At 29.9% G+C, this 21,970-nt stretch overlaps 1 protein-coding gene across 21 annotated transcripts in view; it reads left to right on the forward strand.

The window, feature by feature from the left end:
• Positions 1 to 21,970, forward strand: part of LOC130450870 (twitchin) — an 83,160-nt gene that overhangs the window by 35,078 nt on the left and 26,112 nt on the right. For 13 of the 21 annotated variants that reach the window (XM_056789559.1, XM_056789560.1, XM_056789550.1 and 10 more), the window contains 8 exons: positions 4,787 to 4,937; positions 5,254 to 5,318; positions 6,539 to 6,710; positions 8,487 to 8,623; positions 16,342 to 16,467; positions 16,808 to 17,858; positions 18,830 to 19,177; positions 19,363 to 19,530. In XM_056789559.1, the coding sequence (XP_056645537.1) occupies positions 4,787 to 4,937; positions 5,254 to 5,318; positions 6,539 to 6,710; positions 8,487 to 8,623; positions 16,342 to 16,467; positions 16,808 to 17,858; positions 18,830 to 19,177; positions 19,363 to 19,530 (2,218 nt within the window). Of the gene's footprint in view, positions 1 to 836; positions 876 to 1,017; positions 1,057 to 4,786; positions 4,938 to 5,253; positions 5,319 to 6,538; positions 6,711 to 8,486; positions 8,624 to 16,341; positions 16,468 to 16,807; positions 17,859 to 18,829; positions 19,178 to 19,362; positions 19,531 to 21,970 lie in introns of all 21 variants that reach the window. The other 8 variants (XM_056789570.1, XM_056789551.1, XM_056789554.1 and 5 more) reach the window with 2 other exon arrangements.

A 21,970-nucleotide genomic window follows, 5' to 3' on the forward strand; every position in this document is an offset into this window, starting at 1 on the left:
ATTTTACTAGATTTCCTGTGAAAAAAATCCAAAGTTACAGGTGATTATTGTACCAATTTAGTGAGGTAATAAAAGAAAAATGTATTCGGCTGAAAATGGTTCATATTTCACCATTGCAACAGCCGCAATAACCCAAACAGGTTTAGAAACTATATTGGAAATAAAAGTGATATCTTTACCAATTTTTAATTGTAAGTGGGTCAGGTGCGCAGCGAAGCCATCGTATATATTTCAGGGACAATAATTCGAAAATGGAATTGAAACTTGAAAGAAAATACATGTATTCCTTGATATAATAACATGAACTATTACCTTGATTCTAATTGATGTTATAAAGTCGTATATTTCGTTATTAATGAAAAACTAAGATTTGTAAGTGTATTGCAGAGTTTTCTAATTGAAAATAAATTCTAAGTCACGAAATCAAGCTGTGGCGATTGCACGGAACTAATGCATATGTGATCGACTGTTTCAAATAAGCAACTCGCATGAATTGCTACAGAACACCAGCCGTCAGCAGCCACCAAACACTTATTTTGCAGGCCACCGAGTATATATCACTATATTGAACATATACCGTGTAATTTATCGTATGTAGACATAATTATGGGAGTGGAATTGGGTATTATCACAAGAAAAATCAACTACTTCCAAAACAATCAATTATTTACATCTCTATATCTCTCAATACCAATTATTAAGGTTAAATAATGAATTATCAATTTTTTTGCCATGAACGCCTATTTTACTCTTCCTTTATGTCTGCATACTAAGAGATTTCTATGATTATATTATGATTTTGAAATAGAGAATCATTTTTATTGTTATGCCCACAGGGAGGAAAGTTGCGACCTGGGGAAGTTCTAGATCCAAAGGTGAGATTTGTGTCAAAGATAAAAACACAAAACTGACCTTGGGTGGGAAACAATTAAACAACTTAACAGAATGTCTTTACTTGTTTATTGGCTTGTTTTTCTGTTTTGTTCATGTATTGAGCTCTCTGTTTTTTATTTAAAGAAAAAAACCGGAAGACGTCCAGGAGTTATTGAGGACCAGGTTAGGGTTTAACATAACTTTCGATTTGACTTTTTCCCAACGTCAATAATGTTTATATGTTTGTGTCTAACGTAGATACAAACTTCTGTTGAACTTCTCGAACAATGTTCTAATTTTCATGTATAGATTTAAAAAAATGTGAATAAAACAATTTATGTTGAAGAGAGACATCCTGAAGGTCAATCATTCCCATAATTTATAAATTATATTCAATTATCAACCACTTTTTGTATCTTATCAGAAATTAGTTTGCCATATATCGTTTTCATGATTCAATTAAAAAAATATATTATCATACTCCGCGCACCACCCTAATTTATTTTTTAATAAATAATATGTTATTTATGAAAATAGTTGACAAACCATTAGTATTTGATCAAGAATACCTATCTATACAGATCTTAGAATTGAAATTTTTAAAAAAGTCGTATATATGAATGCTGAAAATTTGTAAATCACAAAGGGACTTGAAAACTACAATTTGAGATAGTTTGAAATTTCCATACACCTAGTAAGTTTTTTTAGCAAAATTTTCTGTTGGATTTCGCCTTATTATAAAGATAGTGAGAAAAGGAAATTCCGCAAAAGCTGATATTGAAACACGTTGACTATAACAAAATGTTATACTTCTTGGGTTCATTAAATCGTTTAATATTATTTTTTATTCGAAAATAATTTCACACAGACTCTGAAGTTGAAATAAGCTAGAAAACTGGTGCCAAATTGCTCAAATTTCTCTGATAATTTCTGGCTTAATGGATAGGGCACTTATTGTGTAAAACAAGAAATGGAAAACCGAAATCTGTAACAACTGAAGTACAATAACATAAATTTCTTTTGTCGAGGAAAAATATTTCCTCCGTTTTCCCAGGAATTGAAGTGATGTTAATGGAAATTAATAACAAAAGGTCATATGTCGACACTGCAGAAAATTGGATTGAAAGAAGAAATTAAATTGCGTGGCCACCTCTATTTACTTTTGAGGGTTGTCCAATGCACCCAGCAAATTTACAAACAACAAATAATCTGCTTAATCATATAGACCATCAGTATCGCTAGGGATATGCTCTGAAAAGTTCGAAATTCCCTTTGAGAACTTTGTGAAATCGACGATGGTTGACAATTTTAATTTTATAATTAAAATCCTAATAAACCCGAGAATTTCTTCTTTCTCAAAATAACTACGATTTGAGGATTTTTTCTTTTAAACGGAATGATACACGAACATTTTGGGATGAACACGCCCTTAGAAATTCGTCATTGTGAAACTTAAACTCTCTGAAAATATACGTTTGTGGGGCCCTTAAGTAATCACCAATTTTTGAAATTTTCTCTTGACCCCTTTGAAACTCAAGGTCCCATCCCAGTCCTGTTGGGAAACCTGTTATATATATTTTCCTCTATATCTATATATATGAATACATATCTCTAATATTGTATACAACCTTCAGTGGCTCTCAATATTTTTTGTGGTCATTTTTATTCAGTGTGCTAATCAAGTGTTTTGCAAGGGGTTTTTTTAAACATTAAAACCTGTTTAGAATAGTTATTACAAAAAATTACATATATGGATATATAGCGATCATATGTACATTTTTCTTAGTGTATATACTCGCATTACGTGCTCTAATAAATCGCTAAATGTGCGTTAACAAATATGCGCTTTTTTAATTAAAGATATTAATAGCCTTAGCTACGCTAAACGTAATTTTAAATGTGCATATTTCATTGCTTGTAGGATGGATTTTACAGTGCAAATTGAGTTATGTTTATAAATTGTCTGATTTTAGGTCTCCTTAAATTGAAACTATAACTGAAAATATAATTAAATTTTGATACAGATCACAAGTCGAAATATTAAGAGACCAAAACTCAAGACAATTTATCATTAAAACTATACAAAAAAGTCTAAATAGGAAGAAATTAGAAGAAATGTAGTACATATATGAATTGGAACGAAGTCTTTGCGAGCTAGATTATGGGGGTTCTCCTAGTGGGATTGCCATTCAGTCCTGATAATAAATACAATAAATATTCGAAAGCTTGAAATATACGTAATACGGTCCATGAGTTCTTGCCTAACATAAAAAGAAAGGTTATAAATAAAACACCATGATAATTTTTCAATATATTTGGTAGGCGTTCAATTTCTGTAAAGCCTCATACGTGTACAGTAGCCTGAAGTCCTGAAGCAAGCACACACCTCGACTAAATTTGCCGCATCCTTTCTAAATATTGTTTTGAAGCAATTGCCTTAGTATACAGAGTAATATGCTACGTTCACAATGGTATTTGATTCAATCCAAAGATATTCCCGCAGTCCCAAAATATTGCAGCCATTTTTTAGTGTTTTTCGTGACACTTTTTTTGACATGGACTCTCCTTTCCGATGTCACTCCGTGGAATCTCTTTTGGATATTGGATCATATTAAAAAACAATAGTTTCATCACCCGTTAAAAATGATTGGATTATACTTTCAAGGTACTCGCTAAGCTCTAAAACTCTCACAACATTCTATTCGACGCTGTTTTTGCAGTGCGCTGAGAATTAGAGGCTCACACATGTCACTAATGTTCACATTTAAATGCTCATGTAGAATCCTTATATCACTTGTTTTGGAAATGCCGGTCTGTGCTGCAATTTGTTGTCTATTCATGCGTCGGTCACTGAGAACAATTTTTTCCACAAATGTTTTCTGGAGTGGTCACCGTCAAATTATTCTCGTCCCCAGCGAATAGCTTAGACCAATTTTTAATTGGTGAAAATTATAGACACAAGTCACACGTAAACAACTCCCATTCTGTTTTTGATTTATGTGACAACCTTATGATTTTTTTATTAATTGTTGGCTTTATCATTACTTCATACCAGCCGCGATTGTTACTTCATAATATCCAAATGAAAATATTCAGAAAACGATGGAGAGTATCGAGTTGTAGAAAGATTACCTTTTTGGTGTAGAATTAAGTGATGTTCAAGTTCACTCAAAATTTTTATCAAGCAATTTAGTTTCAAAAAAATATGTTCAATACTATTTGTGCAATGCGTGTAATTTACAACCTCTCTGATAGTCAGATATGAAAAAAAAATTCATGGAATGTATCACCTTTCAAAAGATAATCATTTAAAATTTCATTGCAATGCTGCTAGTAGTTTCGGCAAAATCGTAAAAAATATGTATACGTAAATTTTTAACAGAGCTCAGTTCTCTACCTATCCTAGAGACGAGGTCACCTTTTTTGAAGCGCCATGTATATAAATATAAGCGTTGTGAGGATGTGGTAATGAAATAACAAAGTATACTCGTTTTAATATATATTCCGAAATTTCAAATACCTATGTAGATATTTATTATCGGGGAACTAATAAATATTGATAATTGCCGCATTACAATATACTCTATTGCGACTTTTACTATATATTATGAAGACTAGTAATTTGCAAAAATGAAATAGTCTTCTAAATTAGTTATTCTAGGTTATTTAAGTTTCACCCGTCTATATTTGAAGAAAGATTTGAAAAAAAATATTGTTATATATAATAAATATTAAGCATAACAATAACATGCGACCTCTTTACCAATTGATTATTTTCATTGTACAATTGAATTATATGAAATGATGTAGAAACATAAGCTACATATCCAAAAATGAATAAGATTATCCATCCTACAAAAATTCGCTTATTAATATCGTTTATACCAAATGTAATGCTATTTTTATGATATAGCGTCGGCGACCAAGCTCAGATGTACGTCGTCCAAGTTTAGCAGAGTTAGAGGATCTTGTAAACAAAGCTTCAACTCCACTCACGCCTAGAGGAAATAAAGGAGCAGCACCTCAAATAATCGATGTCCAAGAAAACTATTCCTCAATAGAAGGTTAGAACGGTGTAATTCTTATATAGTAAATATAGTAATATTTGAAATTGAAGTAAAATATTTTTGTTGATATGTCATCGTTATGTACAATTACTATGTTGGATAAAATGGGACGAGTGAACTTAATTGAAAATAAAACTTCGGTCCAGCTAGATTGAAAAATTATAAATAAAAATGATTTTCATCGAGTTACACTTCAACTATTGAAAACAATGCACTTCAAGTAATATTGACAATCAGTAAAAGCCAATACGTTTTCCTATAATTTGAGGGTTTCGCATACTTTCATTTTATAACATCATACTTTTTATTCTAGATCAAACAGCCTACATGACAGTTCAAGTTGAGGGTGATCCAGCACCAACTTTCAAATTCTATAAGGTATAATCTATATGGAAATTATTATAAATTGAAAAATTATTAGTTATTATAAAAATAACGAGACGTTCTGCTGAATATAAAACTTCTATTATTTCGTAATCTAAAGTGAATTTCGAAAGTTTTTTTGTATCGTTTACTTATCGTATTAGATATATATTCTCCTGGCAAAATATGATAGGATTAATAGGAGTCATCCCAGACTTTTCGAAGCCTTTAATAGCTTTACCGTTAAATACCGTAATATAGGTTTTGGTAAATATTCCATAAACATGAGTCATCAAGGTTTGTTTATGAGGCCTTGATTATTATTGTCATAAACTCTTTTAAGTGGGGAATAAAAATCAGATCCAGTGATTGATTACGATGGGATGTATGAAGAAGTATAGATAACATATGAATTCTACTGTCTATACAAAATCAGTAGATTGGTAAAGATATGTGACAATATGATTGTCTAAAATTGGAGTTTCGAAGAATGTTTCGATCAAATAATAAATATTCATGCTTAATTTAAGAGACAAATAATCACTAATTTTCATACACTATTATCTTTTTTTATTCTCCGATAGTTACAACTTTGTCGGTTACGGGTGAAGTCTTGAATTCCATTAACTACTGATCGCATCTGGATTTCATAATCATAGCTCAGAGCTCATACATTACTACATCAAATCGTTGCTGATGTTTATCTTATTAAATTTTTAGTGAATATTCCGATGTACGATAAACAGCACATCTCTAGTGATTAATATAAGACCGTAAAATATTAGGACTAATTGTAACAAATGCAGCTTTTTTTTTGAGTATGTTGTTTTTAAGTGTCGTTTCTTCCCATTTTCATTCTGAGCAGCATCTATTGCAGACAGCATATCCCATTTAATTCAACATTTTGAAATTATTCTTTTATGTGTTCTTGGCATCTAAAACAGCTATATACTATATGGTATTCCCCAATTCCTTAAACCGACAATTTAACATCATTATTCTTTTTTAACCAGTATTGCTTTGGCAGTGGCAACTTATGGAACATTGTCTCATTCCTTCTCTATGTTGCGAAGTTCTCTTATATTTTTGGGGTACGTCTCCGTAAATTTTCAATGTCTAATAACAATTTGTATTATTTGATTTTCATTTGTTCATAAATTGTCAATAATATAGAAAATTTAGAGGTTTCAATACTTTGATTCCAACTGAAATGGCCACATTTTCCTATTTTTTAGGGAATGACTGAAATTATTGAAGGTGGTCGATTCAAATACGTAACCGATGGCGAAACAAACTTGATCACCCTATGTATCAGAAAAGTGAAGCCCAATGATGAAGGTACCTACAAAATAATTATTTCGAATATTTATGGTGAAGATTCTGCTGAAATGACACTTTTTGTTGCTGGTAAGTACGGTTAGACAAGTCAATAAATTAATATGAACTTCAACTGTATTTTTATAAAAACCGAATTAGCTCGAAACTTTAATTTTTATCTGTTTTACTGATTTTTTCTAACTAGAGACCTAAAATCCTATATATATATATATATATATATATATATATATATATATATATATATATATATATATATATATATATTCGTAAAACATTAATTGTTACAGGAAACAGCTAATTATGTATGGTTTGATTCAAGTTAAACTCTTTTTTACTGCTCCAATATTTCGAAATTGTGAAATTGTTTTATTTCTTTATCAAGGGTACAAAAATTGTTACAGCTACTTTTTTTAATTAAGGTAAAACTTACTATTAGTTGAGTTCCATCTAAAATTGTAATTGTGAAAAACATCAATTTTGGTTTTGATTTATTTATTTTTTGATTTATTTTATGGATTTTATGAATAATCCATTTCTCTTATTTTTTCTCAAGTTCAACTAATTTGTCTTATCGGACTGGGTGTTTTTTAAGTAATTTTTAATTTTATTTTTTGTAGTTAAGAAATAGTTTTGCCAACATTACTAATGCCAACTGCTGTTTTCAGTGCAAAAGATAATATTTTAAATTTTATGTAGTTTAGGTGTGATGAAGTCATTGAGTAATTACCAGTGACTTAAACCCTTTCAGGAAATTTTGTATCGTGTGGGAAAGATATAATTCGCCACCTTTTCTTTCTTGCCCCATTACCCAAAAGACAACTTCGCTGAAGTGATTTTTCCTCATTCTTAGAGTTTTTATTTTTATTTATGTAATTGTTTAGGGATATGCTTTATTTGATATTATGATTAGGTTGAAGAGGCAAGATTGTTTCTTATATTGCAATTAAAATGATTTATGATATAAAGGTGTGGTTATTGAGAGTTAGAAGAAATTATGTGTGTCGATGATTTTCACATTCACAATTTCACATTGAACTCCACTTCTAAAGTTTTATCTTAATTTAAAAAAAATAACTGTAACAACTTAACTGTATTAATTTTTAAAGCCTCGATAAAGAAATTTAACAATCTTCTCTCTTCTTCTCTTCTATTGTAGAATTAGTTGTTTTTCATAATTTTTTAAAAGAAAGATAAAAATTGAGGTTTCTACTTATTTCACTCTTTTTCAAAATATTTTGATTTTTAATAGTGACATTTTTTTGGTGTTCCATCACTAAAATCTGAATCACCAAAAAATAAAACATTGTTAGATTCTTCGCGTCCAGGCTTTATACCTATGTAAAGTATATAAATAATAAATATGCCGTGTAGTCCTAGCTTATGTCCCTAGAATCTACCTATTATTCTTTTACAGAGAATATCTGCTTGTATACCACATCTAAAAGTGATGTTGCCTCTATAATCTTTGCACTTACGTTTATCTTCCACCTTTTCCTTTTCTGTTAGTTCCTTTACCAGTTCCTCATTTTGCGTCTCTTCTTTTATTTATTCCTCATTGTCTTCTACTTTATGCTTGCGTTTTTCAAGACTTTATATTTTATTTACTCTTTTTTGCCTGATAAAGTTTATGTCAATATTTGATTTTATTTCACCCGCCTCTTCTAACCATACTCTCTTGTTTGATACCCTCTTCTATCCTAATCCTCTTCGCTGTGCTACATTCTCCATTTAAATTCTATTTGGATCCTTTCATGTCAAATGCATATATTGGGACATTAACCAGCTATACAGCAAAATTAAGGTTATTTCAAACATTATTAGTTTGTACTATTTATTAATATTCAGGTGCCGGAGGTGTTGATTTCCGCTCTATGCTTATGAAGAGAAAGTATGCCAAATGGGATAAAGGCAAAGAAGATCCAGATTGGGGAGATTTAAAGGAAGTGGAAAAACCTATGCCTGCACTAAAGAAGGTTGAAAAGGTGAAGTATTTATTATTTAGTAACCAATTTATTTCCTTTATCTTTCAATCAATACATTTTATTTTAGCGTCAATTTTTGAGATTATGATTCTCGTATATTAATACGTTGTGTTATTTCATATTTTTATATAAAAATCTATGTGCAAGAATATATGTACGTAAAATAGCATACAAATAGCAAAAACCCCAGAATAATCAACTTATTTCATTGAAAAGTTACTATTGACGAAATTGTAAATGTTTGACTTAATTACGAATAATTAAAAGATTATAATTTCCTATTTTTATCATAGAAACGTAAAAATTTTTGTAATATTCTTATATAAAAAAATTAATATTCTTGTTATTTGTCAAAATAAAAAAATGGTATGAGTAATAAGAAACTCATGATCTCAACATAGGAGGAAGACATTTGAAAGTAACATATTTATTAATTTTAAAATGGACTTACATTGATGACATATATAAAACTGTTGAACAAACTAATGTAAAATACCCCTAACTATTGCTCACACTAATAGTGTTCATTATTTATTAGAATCATATGTATAAACAATACATTCACAATTAATAGATTTAAATTAACCTTTGCTGTTATCTGCTCCTCGGGGAAATAATAATTTCGCACTTAATCTATTTCGTATTTTTTACTGTACGGGAGCCCATAATATGAGGATGGGTACAATTTACCTTTATTCCAAATTGCATATAGGAATAGTTATAAGGCATTAAAGAAAGGCCCAAAAAAATGATTTCTTTGCAGCTCACCAAATTCTTTTCTCATTGATCCGGCCGGATCGGATCCACCCGGATTTATCAAATCAGACTGATTTTCGCTTTTCGATTAAAAAAAACTGTTATTAACTTAATTAAGTGTATTGTACATACAAATACACATAATTCATAAAAAATGAAGCATATAGGTATAAAAAATGGAAATTATTTCCAATCCAACGTTAAGATTACACAACGATTTGATGAATCTGTCTAATGAATGTCAAAATTATCACAATAATGAGTTTGTATCAGGTATAATTACTACTCTTTAGTTTAATCAACTTACAATAAATAATAATTTTTAGTAATAATTGCCTAAATATCCATTAACTCATTATATATGAGACAATAAATTGTGTCTTCTGCTAGTCAACTTCTAATAGAACTGAAAATAAAGTCTACGACCCAAAATGCCCTTTTAGCTTCCACAATTTTCGGCTTTAATTATCAGCAAATAGTCCGTCATGTACAAATGTCATTTTATTTTTTAGCGCTTCATCAAAATCTTTCTTTTTTATATATACGCTATAACACGTGGTTTCTTGCTGGATTTGTAATTGCTTAAAGAGATTTTAGAGTTGAGGTTGAGTTTGTAGTCTGGTGATTGTAGCCTTATTGTGGAACCTCCCAACTTGGCAGCTGTAGAGCTGCGGGAAAAAATATAATGAGAAAGGAAACGGGAGCAGAGATGACAATTACGGAAATAGACCAATAAAAGAATAAATTTGCTCCATATGCTTTAGCATATGAAAAAACTAAATTTAAATTTTTTAAAATATATCCAAACAGGATTTTGTTCTATTCTATTCATTCATATGAAAACTATCGTATAAAATTTGCTTAAAACAAAAGGAAATCCATGAAGATATCTGAAATTTTTGTTAGCACAATAAAAAAAGCAAAGAAACTTACCAGCAAACATAGAGAACATAATCACCATAAATTCACTTTTACTTGAAGTGTAGATAGGTAGAGGAAAAATTCGAATGAATTTTTAATAAATAAATCCGAAGTGACTACTGTGCCACAATACATGAACAAAGGAATATTCAAAATGTTTGAAAAAAAACGTAACAAACCGAATGGCATGTTACAAATGATTTTGGAACCGCTAGATTACAAGTTCCGTTTATCCGGCTTTAGTGCTAATATGCCGTTGTTCGTCAATGGTATTCAAAATAAGTTCTTCATCTCGTACACTCATTTCAAACAAAATATTTCTCTGTGTGGAATCATATTCTTTCAGACTCCTTCTACAGTTTCCTTCACAAAACCCTGACACCGATAACATATAACATTATAACAATTCAATTACTAGAAGAACTGAATTATAAATTGTCAAATTTCCTTGATAATAGCAATATGAAAAATTATAGAGTAAAAAAGTTTTGAGATTAAATTATCTTCTTATGTGTAATTTTAAGGTTAGATCGCCCTTAATTGATCCTCGAGAATAGTTCGACCACCTTCTACTTACCATTATGCCCTTAAAAGTATCAAACAGTGTACCAAATTTGGTATTTTTGAGTTGAAGGGCTGCAAAGAAATGAATTTTTGCCGATATTTTAGGCCCTTCTTCGAGTCCCAATAACTCTCGAGGGATGCAGGTTGGAATAGAGCTAAATTGCTCCCAATCGTCTTAAGTTTGGTCATCAATGTAAGTCAACTTAAAAATTAGTTGATAAATGATCATCATATTTTTGGCCCTCCTATACGCCTCCTATACACCTCTGGGACACCGTGTAACTAAGTCATTCGCACTTCTTCACAAATATTTCTGATTTTTGGTGTATGGGGCGGGACGAACTGCTTTGTCCAGTGAATCAATCCGAATTTGTTTTAACTAGCTCAATTATTGAAAGGAAATAGAAGTATTCGGTGATGCATTGGTTTATAAAAGTTACTAACTTCCAGCTAAAGTATTTGAATTGTATCATCATCAATGTATTATACTTTTTCCTAACTTATTCCAAACTGTTTCCTAGATTTATATTCTATTTTTCAGATAAATATTTTCTATTTTCAAATTTTACATTCATTATTTGTTTAAATTATGTAGTTGATAAAAATGATTGCTTTGCGTGTATTCTATCGTTGGTTGAAATTTTCTCTTTCTTTCACTCTGCTGATGGGTTGGATAATTATTATTCTCCTATATTATTTATTCTAAGATAAAACTTTTATATGCATGTTTTTGATGAAACTGATCTGTACACTTTATTGAATACGTATATTTTGAAACTATTATTTGTAGGCTATAGCTCTTAACAATTCTATTTTATTGGCGTGTAATTTTTCAATCTTTACCGTAATAGAAGGTAACAGTGTACGAAAAATCATGAATGAATTAAGAAGTCGAACTAGGTTGGATAAAACATACAAAATAAACTCAACTTTTGTCTCGATATGACACCTTACAGTTACATGTACTGTTATTTTGGTCGAGAAAGTGACAAAATATTTAAAAATACTAACATAACGACCTTGCACATGACTCCAAAAGAATCGAAAAGTGTTTTCAATGCTTCTCTATTTTGAAAATTGTTTTCGATTATTTCACATGAATTGGATACAATTTTAATTGCTTCAGAAGAGTCAAAAATTTCCAAAGTATCGAGATCAATTATTAATATCTAAAAAAATTCTCTCCTGATAAATTGGATACGATTTTTGAAAAATTAATCTACCCTTTTTAAAAAAGCAAATCTAAGTTACGCTTTGTTTGACGTCAGTCCTAATATGAGGAGTAAAAATCCATTCCACTGTACGGTCTAAGAATTCAAAATAATATATCAGACCAGAGGTAATGATTTCATTAATTAACGCTGTACTTTAGATGTATTCCAAAATATGTGCCAGCGCGTTGATATTATATATCGGCGCTATATTTAAAATAGTGCTTCTGCTGGTTTACAATTTTGACGTTCCCAACATTGTAATATATTTATAGAAATGTAACATATTCATTGGAAAGAAAAGTTATAAATTTAATTAAAAAAGTTTGAACTAATGACAATAACAAAATGTGTGCTATCCTTATAAAGCAACTTGACTATAGAAATTCTGGTAATGATATGAAAACGACAAAAAAGAAATTACAAAAAATCACAATAATATTATCCGGCAAAATAGTTACTACCCTTATAAGTATTATCTTTGGTGTCTTCGTATTTTTCTCGCCAGTAGATGATTTCATTACCATTGGCCAGGATAGTGGAATATTTCGGAATACAAGCTAAATTCATGGATAAAATTTCGTTACTTAGGTATAAACTCAAAACGCATATTTCAATTATTTCAAACTTCGTCTTTTTCTTTTCCTTCAGATTAAAATGCAGTTTTAAAAGTAAAATTTAAACCTCAAACATCAATTCAAATCACAGATACCAACTTTTCTCCGTTTTATAGACGGCATTTACCAACAAACCATACTTTAAACGTTACCGGTGGTTCGAAGGTAGTTTAAACTTTAATGAGACATGAAACTCAGGAGTCCATTCATGCTTTTTAAAAATGTTTCATGTTTTCACGATATTCTTTTGAGTAAAGTGTTTTGGTTGGTTAAATTATCACCATTATTAGTTAACGTGCCAGGACAAATTCTTATTCGTCCTTTAATTGAAAACTCTCATCAACAGAAGCATATGACAGTATTTAGTTGGATCAAACTTTATTGTAGCAACGGCCTTAATTCGGTTACGAGGATGTTGTTTACTCTACTATCACATTTCAATCTTTCACTATCTGAAAAGTTTTTTAGGCCTGTATATGAGATCCCAATGAAGTCTTTGATTGCTTTATCCATCACAGTAATTGAAGAGAGGCAAGGTTTTCCACCAGCTCCATAAAAAATTTCTTTTCAGTCGCAAACATTTTACAGGTGGTTTTCTTTAAATTGTCCCAATGTGTAATGGTTCTAGCAAAGACATTACCAATTATTTATTCTTGTAATTGAATTCCCTTGCTAACTACTTCCAGTCTGTTTCATTCTCCATGTCATTACATCACTTTTTTGGATTCGACTCCTTTTGGTTGACCAAAAGCACTACCTAACTCATTGTTAAAGAAGTTGCAAGATATCTTTTATTATTTGTCCATTTTTGTTTATGTTTTCCTTAAACAATTACATTTTAAAACCAGTATAAGAATATTGATATATAATAAAGTTGGGTCATATTCCTGAGCGATATAATAACTGACAGAAAAATGTATGTTTAACTGTGACCTGTAAAATGGAGGACCCTTGTTTATTCTAGAGATAAATCCAGAGTTTAGATTTTAGCTTAATTTCTAGTTTTACCCTAAGTTCTAAGATTGTGCCTTTACTGATTGATGTTCCATAAAATCTCTGATTAAATCTTGTTCGCTACACTCTCATATATTTCGTTGGTTTCATCTCCGAAATCGACTTATTGTAGGATTGTTTGTTGTACTAGGTTCACCTTACAAGACTTTTATCTCAATTCTGATTTTATTTTCAGAAATCCTTGGCATAATTGACATCAACTAATAGTCAATATGCGTGAAATCGTTTATAGTAAGCCTTTAATTTCAACTTCCTTCTATCAATTTCAATTTTACAAAAATCTATTGGGAATAAAATAGTATAAAAATTTCGTTAGTTTTCGTGGCAGTCTTAAGATGTAGTTTCTTGCACATTTTCCATCTCTTTGAGTAATTTTTTCATATACAGTAACTTTTTATATTTTCTGAATCAGAGAATAATTTCTTTAATTTTGATTTTTTGCTCAATGTGAAATACTGATTTCGGAGTTGCTAGCTTCGATTAAGTAACAAATCAACAAACTTACACAAAATTATCTAAATGAGCACATTAATTTTTTCATAACAATTTCCAAGCGCCATACCTATTGATCTTTTTGTTATGTTAAATATAACAATATCACTACCTCCCAAAATAACTAATATGTTATCCTTAAAATGTCTGTTATGAACCATCTCGTCACCAAATTTCTGCACTTTGTCAAGATGGTGTACTTTACCTACAATTTTCTTTTTGTAGAATTCCGTTCCTTCCAGAAGGCCTTCATTGGCTGAATTAATACCAGACTGGCCAATACTACACCACTTTGAAAAAAAGGAGGTCGGATGAAACACTCCTCTCTTTTCTTGTTGTTCAATCAATAACTCAAGGGTTATTATACTCGTCTCGTTTTCTATTACACAGGTTTATTAACTAACCAATAACTAATTCATAATTATTGAATAGTAACAACTATCTAAAGAACTTAATACAATTATTAATATTATATATATATATATATATATATATATATATATATATATATATATATATATATATTATATAGAAAATTACGTGTTCTTTTTTCTCAAATATGAAAAATCATATTATTATTGTAATGGTATGGCAAGCTTAACATATTGGTAAAAGAATGTCATAACAACAAATTCTCATTGGTTTTAAAACACTAATTAATTTCTACCTGACCAATAATATGAAATGACTTCAACTACTCAGGTGATCAGATAATTGTATAGTAACATGAACGCAAAATGGAACTAAACTGTTAATTATAATATGTGTTGAATGTATAGCTACGTTTTTTCAAAATTGCTTTGTATCAGTAATTGCAGAAAACAAACTATTTGAATATATCCAATATCAATTGCTACCTAAGATTATGAATAATAAAAAACAATGGCTAAAAGCTGAAAATAGCAATATAAATACCTAGGTGAAAAAATCAGTACCATTTTGACACAGTAAAGGGTCTGCAATATCTCGTCAAAAATGATATAACTAGATATAAAATTTAGCTTAAACGTAATTTTAATTAATTTAATAACGTCTTTCTAGACAAACAAATTTTTGACTCATTGATATTAATGTCCGTTAAAAAAGGTTCAGTAGTACTCAAATTCTAGGGAATATGGCAACCACACGTGATGTATTAGAACCAAATCCAAGTAACGATTTATTATCTGCTATTAACTCAGTGTGTTGTATTGAATAGTTTGTTGAACTGATAGGTAGACTTAGCTTGGTTGTTACAGTTAGTGTTACCATTCAATATATTTATTAATTTAAAGTAGAACAAAGGCACCAAAACACTTGAGCTGAGGTTCCGTTTGAAAAATATCTACTTATTAATCAACACTTGATTGGAATTTGGATGAAAGAATAGTGATAATATAGTTATATTTAAAATATTACTTCTGACAAATGAATATATACTCGTATTACCAAAAGATAATACTAATATAAATAATAAAATCAAAATCATAAAAAACTTCAATATTTTTTGTTGTTTAATGAAAACTGTACATGTGATTATCAATAATGTTAGTGATCAGTTAGGCATTGGTTATTGAAAGTAAAATAGATAAAATAAACATTTATTCTCAATAGAATGAAAACGAGACGAGATATTAATCAAAATAATCCTTATTTACCATTTTTGATGTAACATTATGCACGTTCACCTTGTATATATCTCTCAAGTGATGTCTGAATCTTTTCAATTTTTTGGAAAAATGTTATTTTGACTATCCACCAAATTATATGTGGTTGATAGTATATAATTTTCTGTACATATATCATAGATCAATACACTTGCGGCCGATATCTTATAAAACTCCAATCTTTTCCATTAAAAAGAGTGGATTAATATTCATTCGCTCGTGCATATATGTAGCTTCACGTCAAAATTGTTCTAAAAAACAAAAGCTTTGGAGTTTTATTAATAAAAGGCCTCACATAATACTTTTGTGTGAAGTTGAGTTAACCCCTTTCCTAGTATCAATGTTGTGTCTTGTTCATTTATGTTCTGTAGATATTGGTGTTCTCACATATTTTTCTCATTTTTTGTACACACAAAAGATTCAATATATTTTTGTATATAATAGCAGTTAACATGAAATAACCAACTTGAAGTATAATATATCTAATTTTTTTATAGAAACAAGAAAGTTTCCTAAAACCACTGGTGGATCAATTTGCCAAAGAGGGCAAGGATAAGAAAGTAGTTTTTGATGCTGCTTTTACAAAAACAAACTGTAAACCGAAATGGATGTTTAGGAAAGATGTAAGTTCTGCCATGTGCACCTGAGAACATAAAAATATAGTAACATTCCTTTAAATTTAGAATATATGAATATATTAATAAAATTTTGGTAGTTCCTTTTCTTACTGCTAAGCTGGACTCTTAAGAGTTATATATTGAGGTTTCTAGGTATATAACTTCCAAATTATAGGCAATAATAACTAAAATTGCAATCGATATGCTGGAATTATTTTTAATTTATATTTTCCCAGATATTTTATTTCAGTTCAAAAATTAATTTAATGAAAGAATTTTCCTTCTATTTGTCTTTGAATGATAAATATAGTTAGAATATACATCTCAATTAGTTAAATTGTTTTAGGAGCTGTTTCCAGGCTCCAAATATAAATTTAAAAATGATGGTGACGTATATCAACTGATTATTAATAACCCGAAAGTGGAGGATACTGGAAAATATACAATTGAAATAGGGGGTGTCAGCTCGACTGCATTTCTCACAGTAGATGAACCTGATCCAAGCTACACTTTTACCAAACCACTTAAAAAGAAATATGATGGCTATACTAAACACGAATTAGAACTTGCTTGTACAGTTAGCAGTAGTTTGGCTATCGTAGGATGGTACAAAGGAGACAACAAACTTGAGGATAATGACAAATACAGTATCTCTAAAGACATTAACGGGGTATGCCGTCTCACTATTAAAGACGCTGTATTTGAAGATATTGGTGAATATACATGTAAACTTGAGAAACAAACTGAAAAAACACAAACTAAAGTCAACATTGTTGAGTATCCATACAAATTTGTAAAGGTACTTAAACATCAGCAGCATGTAGAAAAAGAAAATATAACACTTGTTTGTGAACTTAACGACGCCGGGGGCGATGTTAAGTGGTTCAAGAATGGAGAAGAGATTAAACCTGATAAAAGACTAGTTATCAGTAAAGATGGACGTAAAAGAAAACTTGTTATTAAAGATGCTAAGGTTACAGATGCAGGTATGTTTTCTTGTACAACGAATGCAGACAAAACTGAGGCTGAAATTATTGTTAATTATTTGAATCGTTTTAACAAGAAACTTAAAGACACAGTTGCCGTTGAAAGAGAGAAATTAGTTATAGATATTGAACTACAAGACCAAACCGCACCTTGTGAATGGCTTTTCAATGGCAAACCAATTACACCTTCTGATAGAGTTGAAATCAAGAATTTAGGAGGAGGTAAACATCAACTGGTCTTCAATACTCTTGATATGGAGGACAATGGTGAAATTAAATGTGTATCTGGAAAACTCGAATCTGCTATGCAACTGAGTGTGAAAAAAGGTGAAAGCAAACCTCAAATCGACTTTCCATCAGAGTTTGCCGCACCTATTAGCAAACCTATTGTTCTCGAAGTACCATACAAAAGTAAGTGAAGCGATTTGTATCAATTTTTCATTATTTATCTCATAAATTACTTTCACCATCAATATTGTTATTATTTGTACTGTATATTATTCTATACCATGTGATAGTTCAAAATATAAAAGAAAATAAAACAAAAAACTTCATTCTTTATACTTCAACTATAAATCATATGCTTAATTCTTTGATAGAACTCTTGAAATTTAATTTCAATTTAATGACTCACTGGTTGTTAATAATAAGTTCGTGCTGCTGATATGAAATAACAACGTGTTTATTTTTATTATCCAAGTCCATATCCATAGTTCATTGTTGCTTTTATATTAAAAAATTTCTTTTGATAAAATTACCCTATAGAGTAATCATCATGAAGTGACTAGCTACTCCCTCCAAATGTGAAATATCTGGTCTTTAAACTACTGCTGAAAATAATTATAATCCAATTGTTCACCTGATATTATAACATTGGGATCTGCTGGTATACTCATTGAGTTCATTATTTGTGGTCCAAAACATTTTACTTAGACTTGTTTAGAATAACTTATTTGAATTAAAAACATCTTTCCAGTTTTAGAATCCTTAAAATTTCTAGTGCAACAAAATACTTGACGTCTATCACCGTAAATAAATCAAATAGCATTTATATTTACATAACCTTCATATATGCACTGAGTAGCTGTTTTTTTTTATAAAACTGTGATCGAGTTAAATTCTCTGTACCAACAGCGAGAAGACTGTTTTAAATAATTCAGATAAGTTCTTTTCACACATATAAATATATTCATCAACGCTTTCATTTAAAAACGCTGTTTTAATCAACTTACATAAATTACCATAGCTAGTAAGATTTATTTCTAAAAATCCATTTTTACTCAATTGATTTCTTATCCTCTGGTAGCTCTACCTGTTCCCACGTTTCATCCCTTGATAATACTTATAGTTTTATGGCTATTTTCCACTGATCTCTTTTGTAGTTGAGGGAACAAGACAAACTCTTTTGGAGGCTAAATTAATCAAGGATGGAAAGGTACTTCCAGTAAAGGATGTAGAAACTGTAATCACAGATGATAAAGTAACGTTCAAAATTAAGAAACCTACAAGAAATCAATCTGGCCCTTACCAAATCAAACTTTCTAACGGACAAGGAGAAGACATTAAAGATGTGAACATTATAATGCAAGATGTGCCCACTCCACCAGAAGATGTTAATGTAACCGATGTCTTTCAAGATAACTGTAAGGTATCGTGGAAAACACCAAAAGATAACGGCGGATCTCCTCTTTTACATTACATTGTTGAAAGACAAGATTTATCTCTCAAAAGTAAGTTCCACTAAAGTCTAATACAACAATTTAGTAGCTACCATAGCTTTTTTACAAGGTGCTTTGTTTAATTTTGCGGGAGTATAGTACTCGTTGCTTGTAGCTTTTAATTAATCTCCTTCATTAAACCAGTCTTGTCCCATTTATTAAATCTAACAGCCGTGAAAATCTTAATTTCATTACAGGTGGTTGGGAAAATGTTGGTGAAGTGAAAGCTAACGAGCCAACCACATACAAAGTAGAGAAACTGACTCCTAAGAAGGAATATAAATTCAGAATCAGGGCTGTAAATGCCCTTGGTCCTAGTGAACCTGCTACTTTCGGTAAACCAGTATTAGCTAAAGACCCTTGGGGTGAGTATTTTTTTTTCCTTTTTATGTACATAAACTCAAAACAGTTTTCTTTATTGAACTTGATTCGATTTCAAGGATTTTTATATTTTCACAATAACTTCCGATATAATATTATTTTTTGTTTTTGTTGTCTTAGATTTAAGACTACTAAAATAAGAAAATCTTTGTACTCGTACATATAGTGAAGATAGACACATTATGATAATAAATAACGGTTTTTTTTCGTTAATTGTTTGATTTTTCAATAGCTGTGCACCTAAATTGGTGTATCGACCAAATTTATAATCACTGACCTTTTTTGAGACTAAACTTCATGTTATTTTTAATTTTTTTAGTGTTACATCTTATTTAAATATAGATTTGATTATAATAATAAAAAATTGAGATGGAAGCAAATACAAAAATATAGAATCATCCTTGAAAATACCAAGATTCTTTTTGTTTTTTTCATCATCAGTTATTTTTGTTCTGGAAGGTCAAAAACAATAATTGATACGCTATTTTTAGTATGACATGTCAAAAAACTTTCAAGCAAATAACTAAATAATTAATGCAAAAAATGTATTTTCCTCTTGATTTTTTATTATAGTTTAATTTTTCAATTATAACCCACTGCACATTGCTTAATGTCATTCTCAAGATTAGAAATTATTCTTTTTTTATCCAAACAGGCCACAGGGATTATAAAAATTATTACAGCACTCATGATAATATGAAAAAATTATATTGAGCCCTGTTATTATTTCAGATAGTTTTTGATGGCAAATACCTACTTTATGCTATTATTTTTTAACATATTTAAAAATAACATATATGGCAATTGTTGAAACATACAATGCGGTCCATATGCATGGAATAAACTCAATTTTACCGTTATTATGTACTAAGTGAAAAAAACCTGAAACAGATCAATTTTTATTCTGAAATTGAAAATTACAGTATGAAAATAATATGCCCCTCCAGTACCCCCTCTGAATTGTAGTACCCTCTCGAAAATTTTAAATAAGAAGGGGGTCTTGGGCATTTTGTTGGAAAGGGATTTTAGATCCTCTGTTCAGCAATTTGGTCCAATCATAACTAAGAAAATTAATTTTTGATAATGTGTCTAGAAGAAGAAGATAATAATGTCGCATAATGTTTAGAATGTATTTTTCAATGTACTTCACAATTGAATTGAATGTTTAAAATGACAACCATTTTGGAATTCTCATACATTTTATATGACCTAGGATTTTTGTTAATTTCTTTCGTTATCCTAACTTTTCAATCAGCAATATTGTCTGGTCTATTGAAATATACTTTATATAACTTTATATAATTAACTGTGCCGACAAAAAAATTAGGGCCAATTATTTTATTGTTGATGATACCAGCCCAAACGTTCACTGTTTTAGGATATTGAGTCTAGTGAGGATTTTCTATGCTCCAATATCTAAAATTCTGGTTATTAATCGTTCAGTTTAAATGAAACATCGCTTCATCAGAAAAAAATATTTTGTTTATGAGCTACAAATCTGCGTTCATTCTGTCCATCATCAATTCACAGAATTCTTGCCTTACATCAGGATCATCTTCATTCAACTGAACTGAACCAACTGAATTGTGTAAGGGTGATATTTTTCTTTATGCAAAACTCTCAAAATAGATGATTTACTTACATCATTGTCGGCGGCGAGTTGTCTTATGGGATTATTATGCAGTAAATTAAACATTTTTACCTGGTTTTCAATATTTCTTCCACTTTCACGAAACTTTATTTCAATTTTGTAAATGGTAGGCTGCGAAACGTGTTGACAAGGGTATTTATTATCAAAAAATTCACACACACACATACTACAAACAATCATAATTAAAATGTATATTCTTTGAGTCTCGAACAAATGAACCATAATTAAATTTAATACGCACACAAATATTAGATATACTGACGTCTTTTAGTAACTTTAAATACGTAAATGACTGCAGTCTACTAAATATTTTCCTGATGTTTAGCAGAACAGATACGAAAATACCTGATCGTTTCTTAAGTATATTTTAATAGACCAGACAATATTGCTGATTTCAAACTTAGGATAACGGAAGAATTTAACAGAATAACCCCTGAGGTCATACAAAATGTACGAGAATTCCAAAATCGCCTCGATTAATTGTCAAGAAGTGAATGGTGGTCATTTTGAACATTTAATTTAATTGTTAAGTACATTAAAAAATACATTGTAAATATTATGCGACAATATTATCTTCATTCTACGTTGTTTTGTAATAGAGACATTATCAAAATTTTACATCGCAAAAATTATCTCAGTTATGATTGCACTAAATTTGAAAAGTTTTATATTGCCGTACAGAGGACTAAAATCCCTTTCTAACAAGGTACCACACGACCTGCTGTTTTATTCAGAATTTTCGAAGGGGTGCTGGAGGAAAATGATATTTTCAT

Source organism: Diorhabda sublineata, chromosome X, assembly GCF_026230105.1.
Source record: "Diorhabda sublineata isolate icDioSubl1.1 chromosome X, icDioSubl1.1, whole genome shotgun sequence".
Classification (NCBI taxonomy): Eukaryota; Metazoa; Arthropoda; class Insecta; order Coleoptera; family Chrysomelidae; genus Diorhabda; species Diorhabda sublineata.